This window comes from Trematomus bernacchii, unplaced genomic scaffold (genome assembly GCF_902827165.1).
Source record: "Trematomus bernacchii unplaced genomic scaffold, fTreBer1.1, whole genome shotgun sequence".
NCBI lineage: Eukaryota > Metazoa > Chordata > Actinopteri > Perciformes > Nototheniidae > Trematomus > Trematomus bernacchii.
In genome coordinates, this window is record NW_022987787.1 from 353,306 (window position 1) to 376,827 (window position 23,522).

The following is a 23,522-nucleotide window of genomic DNA, read 5'->3' on the forward strand; positions in this document are numbered from 1 at the left end:
TGTCCACATCACTGAGGACCTGACATGGACTCTTCACACAAACACCATCACCAAAACAGCTCGACAGCGGCTCTTCTTCCTCCGCAGGCTGAGGAGGTTCAACATGGACTCCAGGATACTCTGCAACTTCTACAGGTGCACCATAGAGAGTATCCTGACTGGCTGCATCACGGCCTGGTACGGCAGCTGCACCGCCCTCAACCGTAAGGCTTTACAGAGGGTGGTGAAAACTGCACAGCACATCACCAGGATGGAGCTGCCATCCATGGAGGACCTTTACTCCCAGCGGCTCAGGAAGAAAGCCCTCCGGATTATAAAAGACCCCCATCACCCCAGCCACTTATGGCGCATTTCCACTACACAGCCTCGCTCGGCCTCGCTCGTTATGGTTAGGCCTTGTTAGGATTGGCTCACTTTATGGCGCATTTCCATTACAGTTTAGGAACTGGGGTAGTATCTATAGTAACGCAGTGTAGGCGGAGCCGTGACGTCATCTTCAATGAGAACCCCAGAAAAACAACATCAGCCGTTAGCTGTTAGCACTCAAGCTCACAGCGTCTCATATCTGTTCAGAAACTAGACAAAAGTTAAACAAGTACAAACCACAGAGTGTCTGTGTCATGGTGAATACAGTCGCTGGTTTATTTATGTCTGTATAGGCCGTTGTTGTGAGTGTGGACGGTCGGAGCATATATTGCGTTAGCTTAGCCGATCTCCATTTAGACAACGCGCATTTTAAAAGGTTTTTCGCCTGCCGTCTGTCTGCAGACTTGTCAAAGCATTAATTCATGGTTTTTACTAACCGGTATCAGTATGTTGTTACTTCGGCATCATTTTGAAACGTGTATTATAATTAAATCACGGTCAAATATGTTCACCTTGTTGTAGTTGTAGCCCCCTTGCCAGCGATTCTCTCTCTAGTTTAGCATACTCAGTCCGACTCAGCCTGGTTGTTCGTGGCCCGAGAACCACAATTTTATGGGGCCAGAAAAACTGTGAATTAGGACCCGCTAGCCGGTAGGCCTACTAGGCCAAGTGGAAACGCAACCAAAAACGGGCCGCTGACGTCACAGCTCTCTTAAACGGGGCTCCGCGCTGCAGTGGAAACGCGCCAATACTGTTCTGTCTGCTGCCATCTGGCAGGCGTTACCGCAGCATCCGGACTAAAACCACCAGATTCAGAGACAGTTTCATACCACAGGCAGTGGTGACTGGTCATTAGGGGCACAGCCCCACCTAGTGTCAACAGAAAGTATTAAAATAATAATTACAAAAAAATGCAAAAAAATGCAAAGAAAATACATCTTAAAATATATTTTACAATCATGTTTAATCATCTGATTCGTCTGTACATTGCTGTTTTAGTCTGTGTTCTTCTAATTAGTGTCTACAGTGTGCCTATTGAGCCGTTTTGAGCGACGTGGGTCAAGCCCCGATCAAGCCCCTGTCTCTCACTGTCTAATGGCGCATTTCCACTGCAGCGCGTAGCACGTGCCAAACCCGGCCCGATTTTTGTTGCGTTTCCACTAGGGGTAGTTCCAGCTAACGGGTACTGTTTCACAGTTTTTCTGGCTCTCCAAAATCCAGGTTCTTTCCGGGCCAACAACCGGGCTGAATATGTTAAACTAGTGAGAGAATCGCTGGCAACTACAACAAAATGAACATATTTGACCGTGATTTAATTGTAATACACGTTTCAAAATGATGCCGAAGTAACAACATACTGATACCGGTTAGTAAAAGCCATGAATTAATGCTTTGACAAGTCTGCAAACAGACGGCAGGCGAAAAACCTTTTAAAATGCATGTTTTCTGAATGGAGATCGGCTAAGCTAACGTTGTATATGCTCCGACCATCCACACTCACAACAACGGCCTACAGACATAAATAAACCAGCGACTGTACTCACCATGACACAGACAGTCTGTGGTTTGTACTTGTTTAACTTTTGTCTAGTTTCTGAACAGATATGAGGAGCTGTGAGCTCTGAGTGCTAACAGCTAACGGCTGATGTTGGTTTTGTGTTTCGCACTGAAGATGACGTTACGGCTCCGCCTACACTGCGTTTCTATAGTTACTACCCCAGTTCCTAAACTGTAATGGAAACGCAGCATAAAGTGAGCCTGGCCTACCAAGGCCTAACTATACCGTACTAAGCCATGCGAGGCCCTGCAGTGGAAATGCGCCATTAGTGAATGGGTGCTGTAAAAACGACACTGCGCATGCTCAGAGTCTTTTTCTATTCAATGTGTGTGGCAACAAAAATAATCACCATAGGGGCACTGTGCTGACATACCCACCAAACGTCATCTCACATAATTCAGAGCTGATTGGCTGTAAGTACGTGTGCCGCGAAAAGTGTAGTGTGTGAAGAGGAGACGAGAGAGCTGCAGTGACGCGTCCTAAAATCCGGAAGTAAGCTGCGCATGGCTTCCCTCGACAAAAAAGCAATGAGATTTCTCCATAGGATTTTAGAAAATAGCTCGAAATAAGATCTGTGGGAAACGTACCTGTTAGATAAATGCACGTTTTGTTCAGCCGGATAATATCCACATGTCTACCCTACTTTTATAATTTTCGAATCATAAATCTATCGATCATAAATCTATCGATTACATTTATGATTCGACTTTTGAAACTTCAAGAAGATAAGGACGACTTTTACAAAAAAGTAATAGAGATTTTTGTCCAGAAGGATAGGCAAATGGACTTCATCTTCAAGTCAAGGTAAGACCACAATTGTATTGAAAATGGGATCTTACTAAGAGAGAACAATTCAATATTTAAATGATAAAATTACATTTTTTGGGTATCTTTTTGTTGAACTGTCTGTTTAAAATTAATCGAAGCATCAGACAAAAAAAGCTTTTGAAAATAATATTATATTTTGGTTTAGGTCAAAATATAATATTTGTAAACCTGAAGAGTCAGAGCCAGTGCCTCACCAGCCATGAACCTCACTGCAGAAGCTTATATATAAACATCTACGTTTTTTGTGCCCCACCACTTTTGTACATATAAAAACGCCACTGACCACAGGCAATAAGACTGCTAAACACCTGAACTGTTGAAACAACATCCATAACATTCATCTGCTACTTAATAATTATGTATCTATTTCTCTAATATATCATTCAAATAACTTGCATATAGACTCTTATTGCACTATTTCACTTTTTAAACTATTTTTCTTTTTGTATTTACTATTTACTTGCACTATATTTTTCTGTTTATCTGTGTTTTGTGTTGCACTGTTGGAGAAGCCTGTGACCTCAGATTTTCATCGGCATAACTACACTGTAGCTATGTTCGTATGACAAAATAAAGAACCTTGAACCTTGACTATTCAATACATCTGTGTTAAGTTAATAACAAGTTTTACGACAGTCATGACTGATAATTATTCGTATTCCCTGTTAGTAATGCAAGTTCTAAGAACAATGGGATTATTGGGCTGCAAACACCAGTACAGTCCTTTTGAAATCGTGCATTGTACGATTCCCTGGAAACAACAATTACACTGTACAGATCTTAAATGTCCTGAAAGAATGGAATACATATTATTTGTATTAGTAATATAATTTATTCTGCATTATTTTTACAACAAAACACAGTATTGCAAACATTTAAATCATCCTTTACATAAAGAATTGTACATCATCTACAAAAAAACACAATTATTTCATAATTACATAATATTACATCAAGTATGAAATCACACTTAGAATCAGTTTAGAGGTCACTTATTCGTTGTAATAAGAGACACTTTTATAGGATAAGGGTCAGTAAGATTTTTGAATATGATGTTCAGAAATAATCATTTAAAACATAGAAAACATTGAGAATGTAATCAAATGCAATAAAACTCTTGCAGAAATGATATCAAACATAAGGTATTGCAGGGAATATAAGTACAGAATCACATGTTTACCAAATACAATTTCTATACATTTCACACGTGCAAATCTTACTGACACTTAATCGGCACCATAGATTAAAGAAAAAATGCTCTTGTGGTAAAACTTGTACTGAAACTTGGTATGGCCATAACGATGGTTTTGAAATGTACCTAACACACTGGAATATTGTTATTTAAAAATGTTTAACATTGGTTATTCTGTTGTGCCGATGATAGAGTTCACATGTCTGATTCACACTTAAATGTAGAACAAATGATAGGGATGGCAAGTCATTACATTTGTTTGACACACAAATGTAAGCATATATATGTCAATAATATTTTTAATCAATGTATCATTGTTTCCATCAAGTGTTATCTTCAACTGGAACCCAGAAGGATATCTTCTTGCATATCTTTTCCTCAATAATAATTTAAAAAATATACCATTAATAATGTATTAGTAGGAAAATAATGCTGTAAAATACTCTGTATATGAGAATTACGTCAATGAATCATAATTTCATCTTAACTGAGGTGCAGTGTTGCACTGTAGGGTTCTGGCAAAACATTAGTCCACAGGGACATTACATTTCAAAGTGCACAGTTGGAATTATTTTAAGGCACACACACTGTATTTCAGCTTTCGGACACGTTGTGTAGTCGTGATTGTTTCTGGGTTCTAGAGTTTTGGACGGAGGGACCCGACCACCGGCTTGTCGGAGCAGAACTCCTTCCACCATGAAGGCCGCTCCATCACCTGGTTGCCCTGCATCACTGTGGACCACAGGTTCTTGTAGAGCTACGTGAAGGAGAACAAGGAGAAGAGGTCACTGACCGCTCTGATCCACGATCTTTAGTTTGTTGTAACCTTTTATTTTCTTAGACATCATACTGCTAATGCACCGTTCTATTGTGATATCGTAATGTGAGTTTATGTGGTTGGGAATCAAGGATCCTGTAGAGTCCGATACATCCAACACCTCCGACACCTCCAACACCCCTCACTCAAATTGTCTGTCTTTTCATTGGTCTAAAGATCACAAGACCTTTATGGTTCTGTGATCGTAGAAAAAAAGACTGGCTATCCGTGACTGCATCACTGTTTATAGTCTTTTTTAATTTTCTTATCAAATGGTCGGCCTCCATTTTCCATTTTCACATCTATCTGGTTTTTACCAGTTGCTGATTTTTGGAACATGGGCTGTTGTTGTTCTAACGGTGGAACGTTTGGTAACATATCGCCCAACCACAATGACAATACTCAAGTAATTCATGACAATATACTGTATATTATTCTTGTGAATCCTCCATTGACTGTTGAACCTATCCTTTTTGGGTGTTCATTTGATGTTAGCTGCTAATGTTAGCATGCTTTGTCAATTAGCTTACTGTGTTGGGTTACAGTTTGGAAACATTTAGGAAAACAAAGCTTTTCTTCAGGATTTCAAGATCCAGTCTGTTGGAATCACATAAGACCAGTCACAGATGAAAGTATAGCGAGCTAGCTTACTTGCTGTACATTAGCCCAGCACATCAGAACATGCTCAGTGTTTCTCATATAACAGAGGAACATCCTGTTTGTATTGACCTTTTGGTTGGGACTTGGTTAGACATCTTTATACAATTTTTTGATATGGTAGAGTAGCCTTTCTGTATATTCTGAGCTGTCATCAACACTTCCTGTCCAAACAAAAACAATGCAATCAAACTGCCTTTTGGAAACGAACCAACGACAAGAAGAGACAAAGCTGTCATCTTGAGAATAATATAAACATACTGCTGGCCTTCCAAATGTCACAACTTAAACGGATTTGATTAAAAAAAACAGCTCACAACCTCAATATGTATGTGTTACGACCACAGCTGAAGAGGAAGTTTGTTTATGTGGGTTAATGAAGATTCCGGAAAGTTACAGACTTGCTGAGAAACTTGGCAGGGTTAGGTTGTGGTCGAATTGTACTTTGTTTTGAACACTACATTAACCAAAAGGCCACATATGAGCGTTCCTTTCTATAAAGGTAGAGACCTGAACATCAGCAGGAGAGGACTCTTTAAAGTAGAGACACTACATACTGATATACACCTGAACATCAGCAAGAGAGGACTCTTTAAAGTAGAGACACTACATACTGATATACACCTGAACATCAGCAGGAGAGGACTCTTTAAAGTAGAGACACTACATACTGATATACACCTGAACATCAGCAGGAGAGGACTCTTTAAAATAGAGACACTACATACTGATATACACCTGAACATCAGCAGGAGAGGACTCTTTAAAGTAGAGACACTACATACTGATATACACCTGAACATCAGCAGGAGAGGACTCTTTAAAGTAGAGACACTACATACTGATATACACCTGAACATCAGCAGGAGAGGACTCTTTAAAGTAGAGACACTACATACTGATATACACCTGAACATCAGCAGGAGAGGACTCTTTAAAGTAGAGACAACTACATACTGATATACACCTGAACATCAGCAGGAGATGACTCTTTAAAGTAGAGACACTACATACTGATATACACCTGAACATCAGCAGGAGAGGACTCTTTAAAGTAGAGACACTACATACTGATATACACCTGAACATCAGCAGGAGAGGACTCTTTAAAGTAGAGACACTACATACTGATATACACCTGATCATCAGCAGGAGAGGACTCTTTAAAGTAGAGACACTACATACTGATATACACCTGAACATCAGCAGGAGAGGACTCTTTAAAGTAGAGACACTACATACTGATATACACCTGAACATCAGCAGGAGAGGACTCTTTAAAGTAGAGACACTACATACTGATATACACCTGAACATCAGCAGGAGAGGACTCTTTAAAGTAGAGACACTACATACTGATATACACCTGAACATCAGCAGGAGAGGACTCTTTAAAGTAGAGACACTACATACTGATATACACCTGAACATCAGCAGGAGAGGACTCTTTAAAGTAGAGACACTACATACTGATATACACCTGAACATCAGCAGGAGAGGACTCTTTAAAGTAGAGACACTACATACTGATATACACCTGAACATCAGCAGGAGAGGACTCTTTAAAGTAGAGACACTACATACTGATATACACCTGAACATCAGCAGGAGAGGACTCTTTAAAGTAGAGACACTACATACTGATATACACCTGAACATCAGCAGGAGAGGACTCTTTAAAGTAGAGACACTACATACTGATATACACCTGAACATCAGCAGGAGAGGACTCTTTAAAGTAGAGACACTACATACTGATATACACCTGAACATCAGCAGGAGAGGACTCTTTAAAGTAGAGACACTACATACTGATATACACCTGAACATCAGCAGGAGAGGACTCTTTAAAGTAGAGACACTACATACTGATATACACCTGAACATCAGCAGGAGAGGACTCTTTAAAGTAGAGACACTACATACTGATATACACCTGAACATCAGCAGGAGAGGACTCTTTAAAGTAGAGACACTACATACTGATATACACCTGAACATCAGCAGGAGAGGACTCTTTAAAGTAGAGACACTACAGACTGATATACACCTGAACATCAGCAGGAGAGGACTCTTTAAAGTAGAGACACTACATACTGATATACACCTGAACATCAGCAGGAGAGGACTCTTTAAAGTAGAGACACTACATACTGATATACACCTGAACATCAGCAGGAGAGGACTCTTTAAAGTAGAGACACTACATACTGATATACACCTGAACATCAGCAAGAGAGGACTCTTTAAAGTAGAGACACTACATACTGATATACACCTGAACATCAGCAGGAGAGGACTCTTTAAAGTAGAGACACTACATACTGATATACACCTGAACATCAGCAGGAGAGGACTCTTTAAAGTAGAGACACTACATACTGATATACACCTGAACATCAGCAGGAGAGGACTCTTTAAAGTAGAGACACTACATACTGATATACACCTGAACATCAGCAGGAGAGGACTCTTTAAAGTAGAGACACTACATACTGATATACACCTGAACATCAGCAGGAGAGGACTCTTTAAAGTAGAGACACTACATACTGATATACACCTGAACATCAGCAGGAGAGGACTCTTTAAAGTAGAGACACTACATACTGATATACACTGAACATCAGCAGGAGAGGACTCTTTAAAGTAGAGACACTACATACTGATATACACCTGAACATCAGCAGGAGAGGACTCTTTAAAGTAGAGACACTACATACTGATATACACCTGAACATCAGCAGGAGAGGACTCTTTAAAGTAGAGACACTACATACTGATATACACCTGAACATCAGCAGGAGAGGACTCTTTAAAGTAGAGACACTACATACTGATATACACCTGAACATCAGCAGGAGAGGACTCTTTAAAGTAGAGACACTACATACTGATATACACCTGAACATCAGCAGGAGAGGACTCTTTAAAGTAGAGACACTACATACTGATATACACCTGAACATCAGCAGGAGAGGACTCTTTAAAGTAGAGACACTACATACTGATATACACCTGAACATCAGCAGGAGAGGACTCTTTAAAGTAGAGACACTACATACTGATATACACCTGAACATCAGCAGGAGAGGACTCTTTAAAGTAGAGACACTACATACTGATATACACCTGAACATCAGCAGGAGAGGACTCTTTAAGTAGAGACACTACATACTGATATACACCTGAACATCAGCAGGAGAGGACTCTTTAAAGTAGAGACACTACATACTGATATACACCTGAACATCAGCAGGAGAGGACTCTTTAAAGTAGAGACACTACATACTGATATACAGCTGAACATCAGCAGGATGGGACTCTTTAAAGTAGAGACACTACATACTGATATACACCTGAACATCAGCAGGAGAGGACTCTTTAAAGTAGAGACACTACATACTGATATACACCTGAACATCAGCAGGAGTGGACTCTTTAAAGTAGAGACACTACATACTGATATACACTGAACATCAGCAGGAGAGGACTCTTTAAAGTAGAGACACTACATACTGATAGACACCTGAACATCAGCAGGAGAGGACTCTTTAAAGTAGAGACACTACATACTGATATACACCTGAACATCAGCAGGAGAGGACTCTTTAAAGTAGAGACACTACATACTGATATACACCTGAACATCAGCAGGAGAGGACTCTTTAAAGTAGAGACACTACATACTGATATAACACCTGAACATCAGCAGGAGAGGACTCTTTAAAGTAGAGACACTACATACTGATATACACCTGAACATCAGCAGGAGAGGACTCTTTAAAGTAGAGACACTACATACTGATATACACCTGAACATCAGCAGGAGAGGACTCTTTAAAGTAGAGACACTACATACTGATATACACCTGAACATCAGCAGGAGAGGACTCTTTAAAGTAGAGACACTACATACTGATATACACCTGAACATCAGCAGGAGAGGACTCTTTAAAGTAGAGACACTACATACTGATATACACCTGAACATCAGCAGGAGAGGACTCTTTAAAGTAGAGACACTACATACTGATATACACCTGAACATCAGCAGGAGAGGACTCTTTAAAGTAGAGACACTACATACTGATATACACCTGAACATCAGCAGGAGAGGACTCTTTAAAGTAGAGACACTACATACTGATATACACCTGAACATCAGCAGGAGAGGACTCTTTAAAGTAGAGACACTACATACTGATATACACCTGAACATCAGCAGGAGAGGACTCTTTAAAGTAGAGACACTACATACTGATATACACCTGAACATCAGCAGGAGAGGACTCTTTAAAGTAGAGACACTACATACTGATATACAGCTGAACATCAGCAGAGGACTCTTTAAAGTAGAGACACTACATACTGATATACACCTGAACATCAGTAGGAGAGGACTCTTTAAAGTAGAGACACTACATACTGATATACACCTGAACATCAGCAGGAGTGGACTCTTTAAAGTAGAGACACTACATACTGATATACACTTGAACATCAGCAGGAGAGGACTCTTTAAAGTAGAGACACTACATACTGATAGACACCTGAACATCAGCAGGAGAGGACTCTTTAAAGTAGAGACACTACATACTGATATACACCTGAACATCAGCAGGAGAGGACTCTTTAAAGTAGAGACACTACATACTGATATACACCTGAACATCAGCAGGAGAGGACTCTTTAAAGTAGAGACACTACATACTGATATACACCTGAACATCAGCAGGAGAGGACTCTTTAAAGTAGAGACACTACATACTGATATACACCTGAACATCAGCAGGAGAGGACTCTTTAAAGTAGAGACACTACATACTGATATACACCTGAACATCAGCAAGAGAGGACTCTTTAAAGTAGAGACACTACATACTGATATACACCTGAACATCAGCAGGAGAGGACTCTTTAAAGTAGAGACACTACATACTGATATACACCTGAACATCAGCAGGAGAGGACTCTTTAAAGTAGAGACACTACATACTGATATACACCTGAACATGAGCCTTAATGGGCCCCTTTAACACGTTGGGTTGATGTCCTGTTTTTATCCTTTTCTTTGTTTCACTGGAACTTTTTTTTCATTTAATCGTTTATTTGAAGAGGGACAGTGCACATTGATGAACATTTAAAACAAATAATGCTTTAAAAACGTAAACATGCCGGATTTGAGCTTTGAGCTAGTTTCCATCCGTAGTCCCTCAAACTACTTGTTATTGAACTCAGATCCAAAGGAAAAACATTATTTATTTTTGTATTGGCTGACAATAGACTGTCATGGTGATGTATACTAATCCTATTTCACTCAATCCTGCTGTTAAAACAATTCTAATTAATAAAAAATGTCTCCAACACAGCAAGCCCAAACCTTATATTGCCTGGTAATTTATTTTCTATTTAGTTTGGCTCATTATTCCTACGACCTTGTTTTTATCTGATGTATCCATAATTAAGACCCACAGAAAGACTTGAACAGCCAAGACTGAGTAGAAGTTAGCCGTATTAGCATTGTTGTACTATACATGTTATTAAACTTGCAATATCTTGCAGTCAAGGACCAATTTAGCATCTAAAATAAACTGGGTGAACCGTGGGGCTGACACAGAGACACAGAATACACTGCGGGTCCGCATGACGTGCTCTTCTCAGGCAAAACAAACATTAGTTAAGCCTTCTTATGACACAGGAAGTTCTCAGACAGTGCAGAGAGGGTCATTGTCAACAACTGTCAAAGGGGATTTATAACCAAAGAGCACACTGGATGTGTTTTCCTGGAAGAGGGAGAGACAGCAGCCAAAGCTCTGCAGTGTTTTTCCTGAAATCTGACTGAACCTGACTAAAGGTCCCACAGGCAGACTGCATGATGGGAATGGGGAGTGAGAGGGAAACAACTGTGGGGCCCGTTAGTGAGTCACTGACATGGGTGTCGCTGTGTTCACAGCTACCATGCATTTAAATATTTTACAAATCTATGCTTGTACAATTTATTTAATTCATGTATTTAATAATATTAATATCATTTTGAGTGCCCACTGGACTTAGTCATCATTTGTAATCATTTGCCGATAGCTGAAAGTGTATACAGTATGGGGTCTGGAGAGTGCAACTAAATTATTTTATAGATTTAATGTTACATTTAAAATAACTGATAGAAATATTGTTTTAATTTGAACAAAGAATATAAATCGAAGCTAATTCATAATATTTATTTTAGTTATAAATATCTGTTGGTTGTGGCCAATTACAAAACAATTACCGCTAATATTACAAATGCAAAAATATGAAGACAACGGTTAATAAACATTTTAACATAAGTTTCTTTTCTAAAACAAAAATCATTTTTCAAAATGTTTTTTATTAGTTATTAATTTTACTTGCACCGCCTCACTATTTGTTTTTTACAATATATATGTTTTTCTTGAAATCAATGATCTGAAAACAAAATAGAAAGCAAGTTTTAAAAGTGCTTTACATTACTTCTGTAATGTGCCTGCAGTATAGTATCCGGAATTTGTATTATTGAATTATTAAAATATATATACATTATTCCAGTGGCATGCTTTACGCTCCACAGGGTCAAGTTCAAGAAGAAAAATCACATTCAAAGTTTCATAAAAGACTATTTCATATTCAAATGAAATCAATGACACAAATACACTGATACTGTGATTAGAGAATAAAAAAAGGGAAAACTGTTTCCTTTTTTGATTTATTGTATCATTTATTGCCCTAAAGGCTAATCTAGCTGTGACTGATAAAATTGAATAAAAAGAAGCCTGTTAAAAGCATTCAAAATATGATGGTCTGACATGTCTAGAAATATACTAAACATGCTTAAATAAAGTTACACTTAATGTATACTGTATGTATTGGTTTACCTGTCCGTCAGCGTAGCCAATAGGTGAGTTGAGAATGAAATCAGTGGGGGCGAAAACATCCACCAACGATACTGCATCATCCTTCAGCTGCAGGGGACACACAAAGCAGATTAGTCATCATTTAGAATTTACAATAACACTTTAAAATGGTATAAACAGAGAGATTTAACCATGCAGAGGATGTAGTGTTGGTGTACCTGGGAGCAGAGAGTGAGAATGGCCGTTTGGACCAACTCTGCGGGCTTCCTTCCACTCAGATAGTTACCTGTACAGAAACAAAACTATGTTACAGAAACCACAAATATACTATATGCTTTCTACATTGATGTTTGCAGTTTAAAGAGTGCAGTCACACCCTGGTAAAGTATGGCCATGTGGGTGCTGAGACTCCACAGCCCGTACAGAGCACATAGTTTGCTGAGAACAGGTCTGAGATCAGCCGGTGTGTCCTCATCAACGGTCAGGTCATGGAACCTCTGCAGGCAGTTGTGTTCTATGTAGGCCATCGCCAGGGTACGAGAGGAGTACACCTAAACACACACAAGGTGGAACATTAAAACAGTACATTTTAAATACAAAAACAGCAACTACAATGCATGATTGTATAATGTTTATAGCCTCCTATACTTATATTGTATGAGCAGTATGTTGGAATATCTATTATATTTTATTTTGTGCATTTTATATTTTATATTATCATTCTAGTGTGGATATGTATTTACTTGTATTGTTTATTTTATTTATTGTGTCTACTTTACAAATTGGGATTGATAAATTAGTATTGTACTTTTTATTTTTGCTGTACACTCAAGCAAGAAAGATATTAAGCTTAACATTGCCTTCTGCAGGAAATAGGATGAATGCTAAGCTAGCCTTATTAGCACACCAGAGACTCCAGATTTAATTTCGCAAAAGTAAAAATTACTAAAAATCTAGACTTCAAATATAATATTGTGGTATGTTTGGATGTTCATAACATTTTCCTAAACGGGGATTGCAATAGAAGAATTAGGCAGGATTCACAAAAAATGGGATTGTTAAAAAATGTAAATCATTCAATGTAATGCAAATAAATGCACAATTTTCCTGGAGCATGAATAGTGTAAATACAGTAAAAAATAATGTTGTGGTAGGAAATCATTTTTCCGCAGGTTTGGATGAAAATGATTATTAAAGCTTCCGATATCCCAACTATATATTCAGCTTTGCAAACGAGCAAGCTACTAGCTAGCCTGCTCGTTAGCAATGAATGTGAATGACATGATATGAACAAGAAATAAACTATGTTAACAAATCCGTTTAAAATCATTTAAAAATTGGGTTTAATTTGTTTAGTACAAATGTAATCCAACTGAACCTTCTTGGACTAAAAACAATACATGTGCGTTTGTCATATTAATGGCCAAAACAACTCAATTAAAATGAGTAAATCCAGTGATACACACATTTCCCAGAACTACAACACCCATCTGACACTGTAACCTCCAGCATGCATCTGTGGTACAATAACTCAAACCAGATGATGGCAGCCCGGCTCTGTAAAGACGGTCCAAAACTCCACTTAGCTAAACTCCATTTATTGCCGTTTCTAATGAACCTGGAGACACAACACAACGCAGAGCGTCTTCTTCTCTGGAATGAGTTTCTGATAAGACACCACTAATCCTGCTTTGGTTTGGCAAGGGTTTACTTAAGAAGTGGGAGTTATTGGCTCAGAATGTGTAATAATATACCAACATCTCATTAGCTCCAGACAAATATCTTAAGAATCGGCTGTATTTCAGTGCTGGAAGTAGTGTTCAGATCTGCTTTGAGAAGGATTCTTAAAGGTAGGGTAGGTAAGTTTGAGAAACCGGCTCGAGATTGCTAGAATTTGAAAATACACAACCGGAGAAAATCTGCCATTTCCTTAGAGAGCCCCTCCTCCAACACACACGAACGCGCACATGACCAATGAGGGCACGAGATAAGTTTGTGCACAGATGGAAGGCTGACAGGCAGGTAGGCCATCCAGTTATTTTAGCCGGGCCGGCTAAAATGATTGGTCGTGCTTTTTACAGTACTACAGCTTCCACAGATGACATTTTTTTATGGATTTTTTGTCAAAGCACTTCAGATATTCATTGCTATCGGGATGTTAAGAGCATTCCATGGAATATAACAAAAAGTGTATCTCGAGCCGGTTTCTCAAACTTACCTACCCCACCTTTAAGTCAAAGTCTTTAACTATGAACAGGAAAGTGTACTTAGAGTATTACGAGTAACTGTACTCATTGGAAAAAACTTGAAATAAATTAAAAATATTTAAAAGTAAAAGCAGCTAATTTGAGATACTGTGAAATGTTTTTACACACAAAAATGTACTGAAATGATTATCTAAACTGCAGACAAATCTATACAGAAACGTAGTTTAAGTTGTAAAATAAATGTAGTAAAGTAAAAGGTACAATATTTCCCTCTGAATTTCAGCAAAGTAAAAATCTAAATTGCCAAAAAAAGTAGTACAAGAAAATGTGTATGTATGTTGTACTTGAGAAAATGTACTTAGTTACTTTCCACAACTGCTGTTTTTAGCTTGAGTTGTGGGAATAGCTGTGAGTGAGCATAAAGGGTCCTCACAGTGGTGTGTGTGTGTGTGTGTGTGTGTGTGTGTGTGCGTGCGTGTGCGTGTGCGTGTGTGTGTGTGTGTGTGTGTGTGTGTGTGTGTGTGTGTGTGTGTGTGTGTGTGTGCGTGTGTGTGTGTGTGTGTGTGTGTGTTACCTGGCTGTTGTTACGGGCCTCGAAATCATCTTTTCCCATGGCCCTCTGCTGCTCCAGCTTCTTCTGGCTCTCCTCCAACAGGAAACACACCAGCCACTTATAGGCAGCCAATGGCACTGATATTATGAACAAGATAAGAAATCACATTCAGTAAATGAGTAATGCTGATATTAAGAGGCTAAACCTATACTGAGATTTTCTTAAAATAAGATTTTCCAGTGAAGGGAATGATCCCTTCTGAGTACCTGCAGAGTCCATGCACTCCTCCATGGTCCTTGCTGTGAACTTGGTTAGCAGGATGTTTTGGAGATCATCCAGGAAATCCACAGTGTGAAGAGGAGACTCAATACGCACACCATCTGAAAACACACAACAGCGGAAACGTTAGAGATCAATCCTGTGCTCACAATTTATGTTATCATAGTCTGAGTTTGCTAAAGATTTTTTGTATCTCTTATGAATCCATATATTCACGTAGAAATTCAGATTTCAAAAAACACGAAAAAACTGTAATATGTGCACATTTAGGGAAAACTTTGTCAAGAGGGAGAATAAAGCTGTATGTTGAATTAGACTGCTTAATGCATGTCAGGATATGTCGAACACAACAAAACAATTATAAAAATAATAATCTTTACTTTCCTTACAACCCGTAATATGAATTCACAGTGGAATGCCGTACAAAAATAGAAAGCAGACATCTTTCTGATAAAAATGTTCAAAATATATAGCAGTCTAAAGGGCTGAAGAGGCACAAATATATAAAATGTTTTGAAATAAAATGAGTGAATTCCTGCATCAAAACGTCACAATAACTGATGTAAAAGATCATCCGTGATTTGACAAGCCGATAACATGGATTTTGTTGTGAAATCTCGCACTTTACAAACCTTGTGACTGGTCATCAGAGATGGGGTCGTTACTAAAAAAAAGTAATATATTACATATTACATATTACTTTAAAAAAAAAGTAATATATTACACTACTTCGTTACTCTCTACATAAAGTAACTCGTTACTTTACTCGCAGGGCCGGCCCGCCCCTCCCTGCAGGCAGATCACGCAGACTGCTAAAGTTTCAAATGTTCTCTTTAGTTCAGTTTCCATTGTCACATAAGACTGATCCAGATAGCTCTGACCATGGCTGTCCTCTGTCTCCTGCTATCTGTATTTTGCGCAGTATATCTCTGAACGATGCGATGGTGATTCCACTGTGCAAATTCCACTGTCCATCTCTGCTTTGGTTACCGGTCCTCCAAATTCTTGCGGCGGCGCACTCACAACATCCTCACTCTGGGTTCGGGGGTCCTTAGCTATTAGCTTCACCTTAGCATGTGTTCTTTGCAGGTGTTTGTTGAGGTTTGACGTGGTGTTTACAGCAGTGGATAACAGCTTCTGGCCTTTACACAGTTTGCACCTCACCGTCACATTCCTGTCTATTCTTCGGACGAACTCAAAATAATGGGCATACCTCCACCCCTCGAAAGTTATCGCTGACTCTGCCATGTTTATGCAGCACTGCACGCGGAGATGTGGACGTGCAAATCGCGCAGATTACGTACATATAAACCTGCGGCGGAAACCCCTCTTGTCTGTCAGTGTGATTATGACTGATTTTATAAAAGTAACGAAGTAACGCGTGTCGGGGCAATGTTAGTAACTGTAGTGTGATTACTGAATTATAAAAGTAACGCGTTACACTACTCCGTTACCGACAAAAGTAATATTATTACAGTAACGCGTTACTTTGTAACGCGTTACACCCAACTCTGGTGGTCATTAATTGTCGTAAATAGCACATAGCAGTGGCACGCCACCAGCTCCAATAACTGACATGATATCTCGTATTATCCCTCAGTGTACACTGTACTGACCACGCTGTTTGGCATAGAGCCAGCTGAGCAGGTAGTTGCTGGTCTGTTGCAGCAACACGTTGTTGTCTCCTTCGTACGTGCAGTTTGGGTCGTTGTCATTACGCAGATCACCGAGCCGGTTCACTGGAAGAGAGGGAAGGTAGTTAGTTCTCTGAAAGTGTGTGTGTGTGTGTGTGTGTGTGTGTGTGTGTGTGTGAGAATCTGTGTGTGTGAGACTGACTGGCCAGGTATCCATGTCCCCCGCAGGCCTCCCTGCACTCCTGGATCCCCCTGGCAGCGGTCCAGGAGCCCAGGGGTTTACTGGAGCAGCCAATGGCGTGGATCTCCCTGCCCATCTCTGCCTGCAAGAATCACAGCGGGGAAATGTACAGTGTTAGAGCAAAAGTGGCATAGCAGGTAAAAAAAGGCATGCATTAATGAAGAGTAAGCCATTTCAATAAATATAGAGAAGAAAAACACACATTCGTAATAGAATAAAGTAATAAGACAAATAAGTACACAGAAAAAAAGCAGTAGAATTAATTTAAAGAGACATAAGTGGCATACTGTCTGACGGTGTTGAGACATGTATAAAACATTTTGGGACATTTATAAAATAATAAAATAAAATTCACATAAAAGTGATAATTGCACAGTACAGTTGCAAAAAGAAGTGTATGTATATATATCTTTTTTATTGTTATTTTTTTTCCCTGCAACTTACTTGCACTATTACATATATTTCATTTGAAGTAAATGCTGTGTCTCAATTTGCGTACGTTTTGAATGTGTCCCAGTGCTAAGGATGGCAACATGTAGTGCACTGAGTACCCAAATGGTGCTTTCATAATAGCTAAAAAGTTGAGTGTGGAAAACAAATAAAAGTTATAAATATGTTTCAGTATTTAATACGCATACCAGTAAACTGGTGACGAAAATAAGCCATTGTTTATTTTCTGGGGTTAATTGAGCAATCTGTAATGATTTGCTACCCGTTGAGCACTGACGTTCCTAGCTAGAGTTGATCGTCACATTCACTGAGTGCTGTTTACATTTTAATACAACACTAGAAGGGCCAAATGTACACACTGCAGAAGTGTTCAGTGTACGACATGCAGTGTACTAAGGGAAGTGTCTGAATGAGACACAGCAGTATTGTATGTAGCATTGTTGGAAGATGTGGTCCTTAAGATAAGATTTCTATTTCCCAAACTACACTTCTGATATTGTGAATTTTCCAATAAAGCCTTTGAATCTTTAATAATTCTAGATTTGGATATACACCCATGCAGCCCATCTATACTCACTTGTCTGTCATCCTTCAGCCTCATTGCCTGTCCAATCCTGAACTCAACAAAGTTCATGAAGGTGGATTTGGTGAAGTGTTCAAGAGCATACGCTGCTGCCAGGAAGGGGATCAGACGCCATTGCTGAAACAACATACAAATATAAGAAATGTGTGAATACATTTCACACCCAAAAACACCAAGTTTTGTGACTTTTTAAAACTAATTTAATGTTCACAAGGTACTTTGAAGATTACATGTCCACTCCCTCCTTCCTGACCTGTAACTGGTACTCCAGAACAGGGATCTCCTCGGTGTCTTTGGGTCCAAACTGCCTGCGGGTGGCTGAGAAGCGGATGGCGATAGTCAGGGCTAGCTTCAGGTTGACCAGAGCCATCCTGGTGATGGTCACCCTGCCCCCTGACAGGGCCCCCAGAGACTCCCCAAAACGCTTGTTGGGGTCCTGAAGGTGACAAAAGACACAAAGGACAGACATGGGAACGGAATTAAAGATAGAAAAGTAACTATTTACATATATTACACACACTCCAAGGCAAATGATTCACAATGGAAGTAATACGTTTATTTTTAACTATTGCAAAATCATCAGAACCAGGAGTGGAGCACTTCATGTAAAATGAAATACCTGCAGGAACAATTGGTAATAACAGAAGTCTTATTCAGTAAGATGAATGTAGTCCTCAAACCCGGATATTAGTTAGCACTTTAGCTTGTTTAGCTCGTCTTGCAGTCAAAGGTTTATTATCAAAGGTTATTCAGCTTGATGAAATGTACACCAAATATTCAGAGTATAATAAGAAGCTACAAAACACAAGAAATACGTTCCAAGTTATTAAAAGTAACTCCAACGTGTTGGAGTGGTGCAGGAATGAGGCCTACAACATGGAATTTACAGTAGTTAGCATTTTAGCTTGTTTTGCTGAACTCTCATTCAAAGGTTTTCTGAATGTGTTTTTTAGTTAGATGCCTGAATAAGGTCAGTGCTACACACAAGCTTAAGATCGTTTTTGAGCTTTGTTCTATGACATAAAATACATCAGTAAATACCCCACTAGTGAATGTGGAAAGCTTTTTGTCTTAGAAAACGCTGTTTGCTAGCAGGCTGCTAAATGAGACTACTGAACTGCCTCACGCAAAATATTAGCCGCCCTTAGCTTAGTGAGGGGACATGAAGCCATGCAACTGTGATGTTCATAGCTAAACATGTTAAAATGGCGGCTTCTACAGAGGTTAGCTTAGATGCTACAATAGCATCAGTGATATTGGAAATGGAGAATATGTTTTAATTGAAGAAGAGTAAAGAACAACACTGAAGCCTTTTTTTCAAGTCAAATTATGTTATTGCTCATCTACTGACTGGCTTCAGCAAGAGTGTGATTGACAGATGGTTCATCCAATGACCTGCCAAGTGTTGTTTTCATGTTTCTTTATTGGCCGTTTCTAAGATGGTACAGTGGAACAAACAGGTTTTCGCCTAATGAATAAATAATTGAAAAAAGGATTATAAATGTGCATCATAGGTTACCATGGTGATCTAACCTGGTTAAAATTGAGCCCAAAGATAGCTAGCTGACCCTCCAATGGAGCTTCATAGAAAGGCCAACGGACTGTCCTGACTATTTACACCTCTCATGGGTCACCAGAAGAATGTTCCATGTCTGGTTGTCATTACCAGCCATCTTTTCAACACGTTCATATAGATTTGGCCCCTGAGAGCTCATTAAATCACTGCAGCAGTGAAAAGCCGCCATAATGTGAAGAAAGCGTTTGACTGCTTAACAGTCAGAGGTTGCCTACTGCATTTGTTTATCTACATCTGTGCCTGCATGCATAATAAATAAGGAGATTTTGAAAGGGGTGTAATTGAAGCAGCAGGTCCTATGGGATTGCTGAAGGAATAAACATTGAGAATATACAAGGGTGTTAGATTTTTTTACACTGCTTTGAAAAGGTTGAGTTCACCCAAATGACATTAGTTTTAAGAGATGGTTTTATGAGTGCAGGTTTCCATCTCGGATATTGACACAAAGCAAAGTTGAAATAAAGTCTAAAAACCCTGAAAATAGTTTGTAAAGGCTGAACTGCGTTAGTGTTTGGGGTTAAACATAGATCAATGCCTCATTTAGATCAAAGGCATTATTCACCTTGGGCGCATGAATGTGCTCAGAAGGCTTTATAGTAATCTGTTGTAAGATGATGACATTATTTCATGAGAGGGGGACATTTTTGAATGATTGTGGTGCTCAGAAAGCTCATTGACTTTCTAAAATGCATCTTAATGGTTTCTAATGTTGTGGCCAAATTAAACACATTCTTCAAGATGAAATGCATTTATTTGTTTAGCTTTTTGGAATATGTATCATCTCTGGTTGACTTTGTCCACTGATGTTCCTGTTGACTCTTACAATGAACAAGTTGATGATATATGTAATTGTGTTATGTTTTTCTGAAATTCAGGGTCTATCCTCAGGGAAGCACATGATGTTGACAATTGAAAGAAAATTGCTTTGTAAGGCTGTAATGAAGCACAGCAGTGGTGTTAACTAAATGATAATGTCAACATGAACACATGCTCACAAGGACAATGGGAAAAACCATTAGTTTATCGTTTTACTACTGGTGCTGTCCTTCGCTAGGGTTCGATGCTAATGATCATTAGCAGAAAGCAAAAACCTCAGCAAGCTACAAAATCATTTTTATTGAACAAGTAGCTTTAGTTAACTTGAATTGGTGCTTGCAATGCTTCCAGAGAAATCTTACTAACCTTGAATGGCGTAACGTAGCGGCCCTCAGGAGTCACATCTCCAGTCTTATTCAGTAGACTCTCCCGAGGGATCCTCACATTATGAAACATAGCAAACCTGAAGGGAAAAACACAGAAAAGTAGGACATAAGTGGAGTTTATATTGATGTGGCGTTTCATAATAGTACTTTGCTACTCTTAATACCCGCCAAAGAACGCCAAACTTGTGACTTTAGGGACAGAATATGTGTGTTAGCTAAAACATAACACAAAAACACATATCATCAACTTCATAATATTGTAAGAGTCAATAGGAATATCCATGGACAAAGTCACACCAGAGATGTATACATATTCCAAAAAGCTAAAAAAATGAAACATTAAACATTATGGTGAATTTTCACATTACAACACATAATAATTACAAATAAATCAGGTAACTGTACTGACCCAACCATTATCATTTGACCAGCATTTAACTAAAGTAATTGCACTATTTTTCTTCTTTTTTTAATATTGCTGTATTATTATTAATATGTTTATAATTATTAATAGGTGCTTTGTAGAAAAGATATCAATTTACTTTTAGAAGCAAATATATTAACAATCATAAAATCAAAGATCTATCAACTGCTTCCTTGCTAGATAAATCCCAAATAGATTACACTGAATTTTGTATTTTATGGGCAGAAATAAGTACGATATACTTCCATATAAGAAACTTGAACCAAACAATATTTTAATTGGATTATTAACTCACACACGCTGTATATGATAGCCTATTTGGTATATTGGACTCCTTTGTGAAAATCTGTGTAGTGTTTTAGCATAAAATCTTTCCTCTTTTTGTGACATCCTTGTCATGTAAACTGTGACTATAGCTCCATCTAGTTACCTTACCGAGGCACTGCAGAACACGTTGCTGCTTTAAATGAACAGTGGATGCGTCTGAAGTGTGTAAGGTAGGGATACATGATTTTTATTTTTTTTTTTATTTTATTTTTTTAAACCTTTATTTAACCAGATAAAAACATTGAGATAAAATCTCATTTTCAATGCTGACCTGGCCAAGAAGGCAGCAACGTTACACATAACACATAACACAAACATATAAAATACAGAGAACATAACTAAGAAAACAAAAGACGAAAAAGCAGTCACTACATTGTGCACATTAGGACAATAAAAAGTACACTACTTATTACTGCAAGAGCAGCTGGTGGTGAGGACTTCAGACAACTTCAATTTAAAACATGATATAGAGACAAGTGCCCTCAGTTTAAGGCGTGATTGAAGGTCATTCCAAGACCAAGGACCATAATAAGAAAGACTCCTTTTTCCAGCCTCAGTCCGCACAGTAGGAACCTGGACCCGTATCCAGGCACTGGATCTGAGTTTGTAAGAGTCACAAACTGGGGCAAATCTGACACATATGTAGAGTGGAAGCTTACCTAAAATGGCTTTATACATGATACATGATGAAGATTATCACTTGGGTTCATTTACAGGTTTGAACTATTTACGCACGATCGCGGCTGTTAACAGAGCCAAGTAGGGCAAAATACTAATGACTAATCTGCATTAATAAATGAACTGAATAAGGTGTCGGCAAATGAAGTGGAAAAACAAGTTCTCAGTCAAATTGAGCTGGAAACTGGGAAAACAGATAAAGAAAAATAAGAGTGGAATTGAATAGACCCTGCAACATTGATCAACGTTGTACATGTTACAGGATTACATCATCAGGATACATTAAAAAAGATATATAATTGGGATTAATAGCAGGATTACAATGTGACAAATTACATTTCTAAACAAAAATATCAATATATCATAGGCAGACGTGCTGCCTGAATTTCCTTTTTTGTATTCATTTAGGTTACTTTTATTTCTCCTTATTTTAAATGCCTTTTTTTTTTAGATGCTGTAGGCCTGATTTATCAAACAAACTGTGTATGTTTTTATTTTAATCTCTCTTTGATCCTAAATATCTTGGTTCCCTCTTTTCCAAGGTTACGTTGTTTTGTTAAAAAACACTTTAGTAAAACCATGTTATTGATATTTCTTTCCTCTTGGATTTATTCACATTGCATTTGATACTGAGGTAATTTCAAAGCAACCGAAACGTTCAGGTGCATTGATTTTATGTTGTGAGACTAATTACTGATGATGTTTATTTGAGGTTATTGTATTGGAATACATTTTTGAAAGGAACCCTTCCAAACCCTTTTAATCATAAAGAAACAAAGAAGCAGGATATAAAAGGTACTGACCTTGTGGTAAACCTGCGAGAGAGAAAGCGTTTGAGCTACATACTGTTTCAGAAATAATGCTGGATGTGGTTTGGAAGCGGTTAGATGAGTATCTGGGTAGAATTCTCCTGCATGAGCTTTTTTTAAAGCTACAGACTCAGAATCAGCACTTCTCTAACAGGGCTGAAATAGAGGGGTATGAGGCATGGCTACAATGAGTGATCTGTTTGGTATTTTGAGCAAAACACTTCATAGACATGTTTTTTATATATCTGAGACCTATAATATATGCCTAA

The 23,522-nt window shown here is 38.5% G+C and overlaps 1 protein-coding gene across 6 annotated transcripts in view; it reads right to left on the reverse strand.

Moving 5' to 3' along the window:
- Window positions 1-3,564: 3,564 nt before the first annotated feature.
- The window catches only part of acox3 (acyl-CoA oxidase 3, pristanoyl), a 36,411-nt gene continuing 16,453 nt past the window's right edge, over window positions 3,565-23,522 (reverse strand). For all 6 annotated transcript variants that reach the window (XM_034149589.1, XM_034149587.1, XM_034149586.1 and 3 more), the window contains 11 exons: window positions 20,996-21,092; window positions 18,491-18,673; window positions 18,232-18,354; window positions 17,166-17,286; window positions 16,946-17,068; window positions 15,317-15,430; window positions 15,072-15,187; window positions 12,667-12,841; window positions 12,509-12,576; window positions 12,312-12,398; window positions 3,565-4,701 (listed from right to left, as the gene is read on the reverse strand). In XM_034149589.1, the coding sequence (XP_034005480.1) occupies window positions 4,582-4,701; window positions 12,312-12,398; window positions 12,509-12,576; window positions 12,667-12,841; window positions 15,072-15,187; window positions 15,317-15,430; window positions 16,946-17,068; window positions 17,166-17,286; window positions 18,232-18,354; window positions 18,491-18,673; window positions 20,996-21,092 (1,327 nt within the window). In that variant the 3' untranslated portion in view covers window positions 3,565-4,581. The remainder of the gene's footprint in view (window positions 4,702-12,311; window positions 12,399-12,508; window positions 12,577-12,666; window positions 12,842-15,071; window positions 15,188-15,316; window positions 15,431-16,945; window positions 17,069-17,165; window positions 17,287-18,231; window positions 18,355-18,490; window positions 18,674-20,995; window positions 21,093-23,522) is intronic.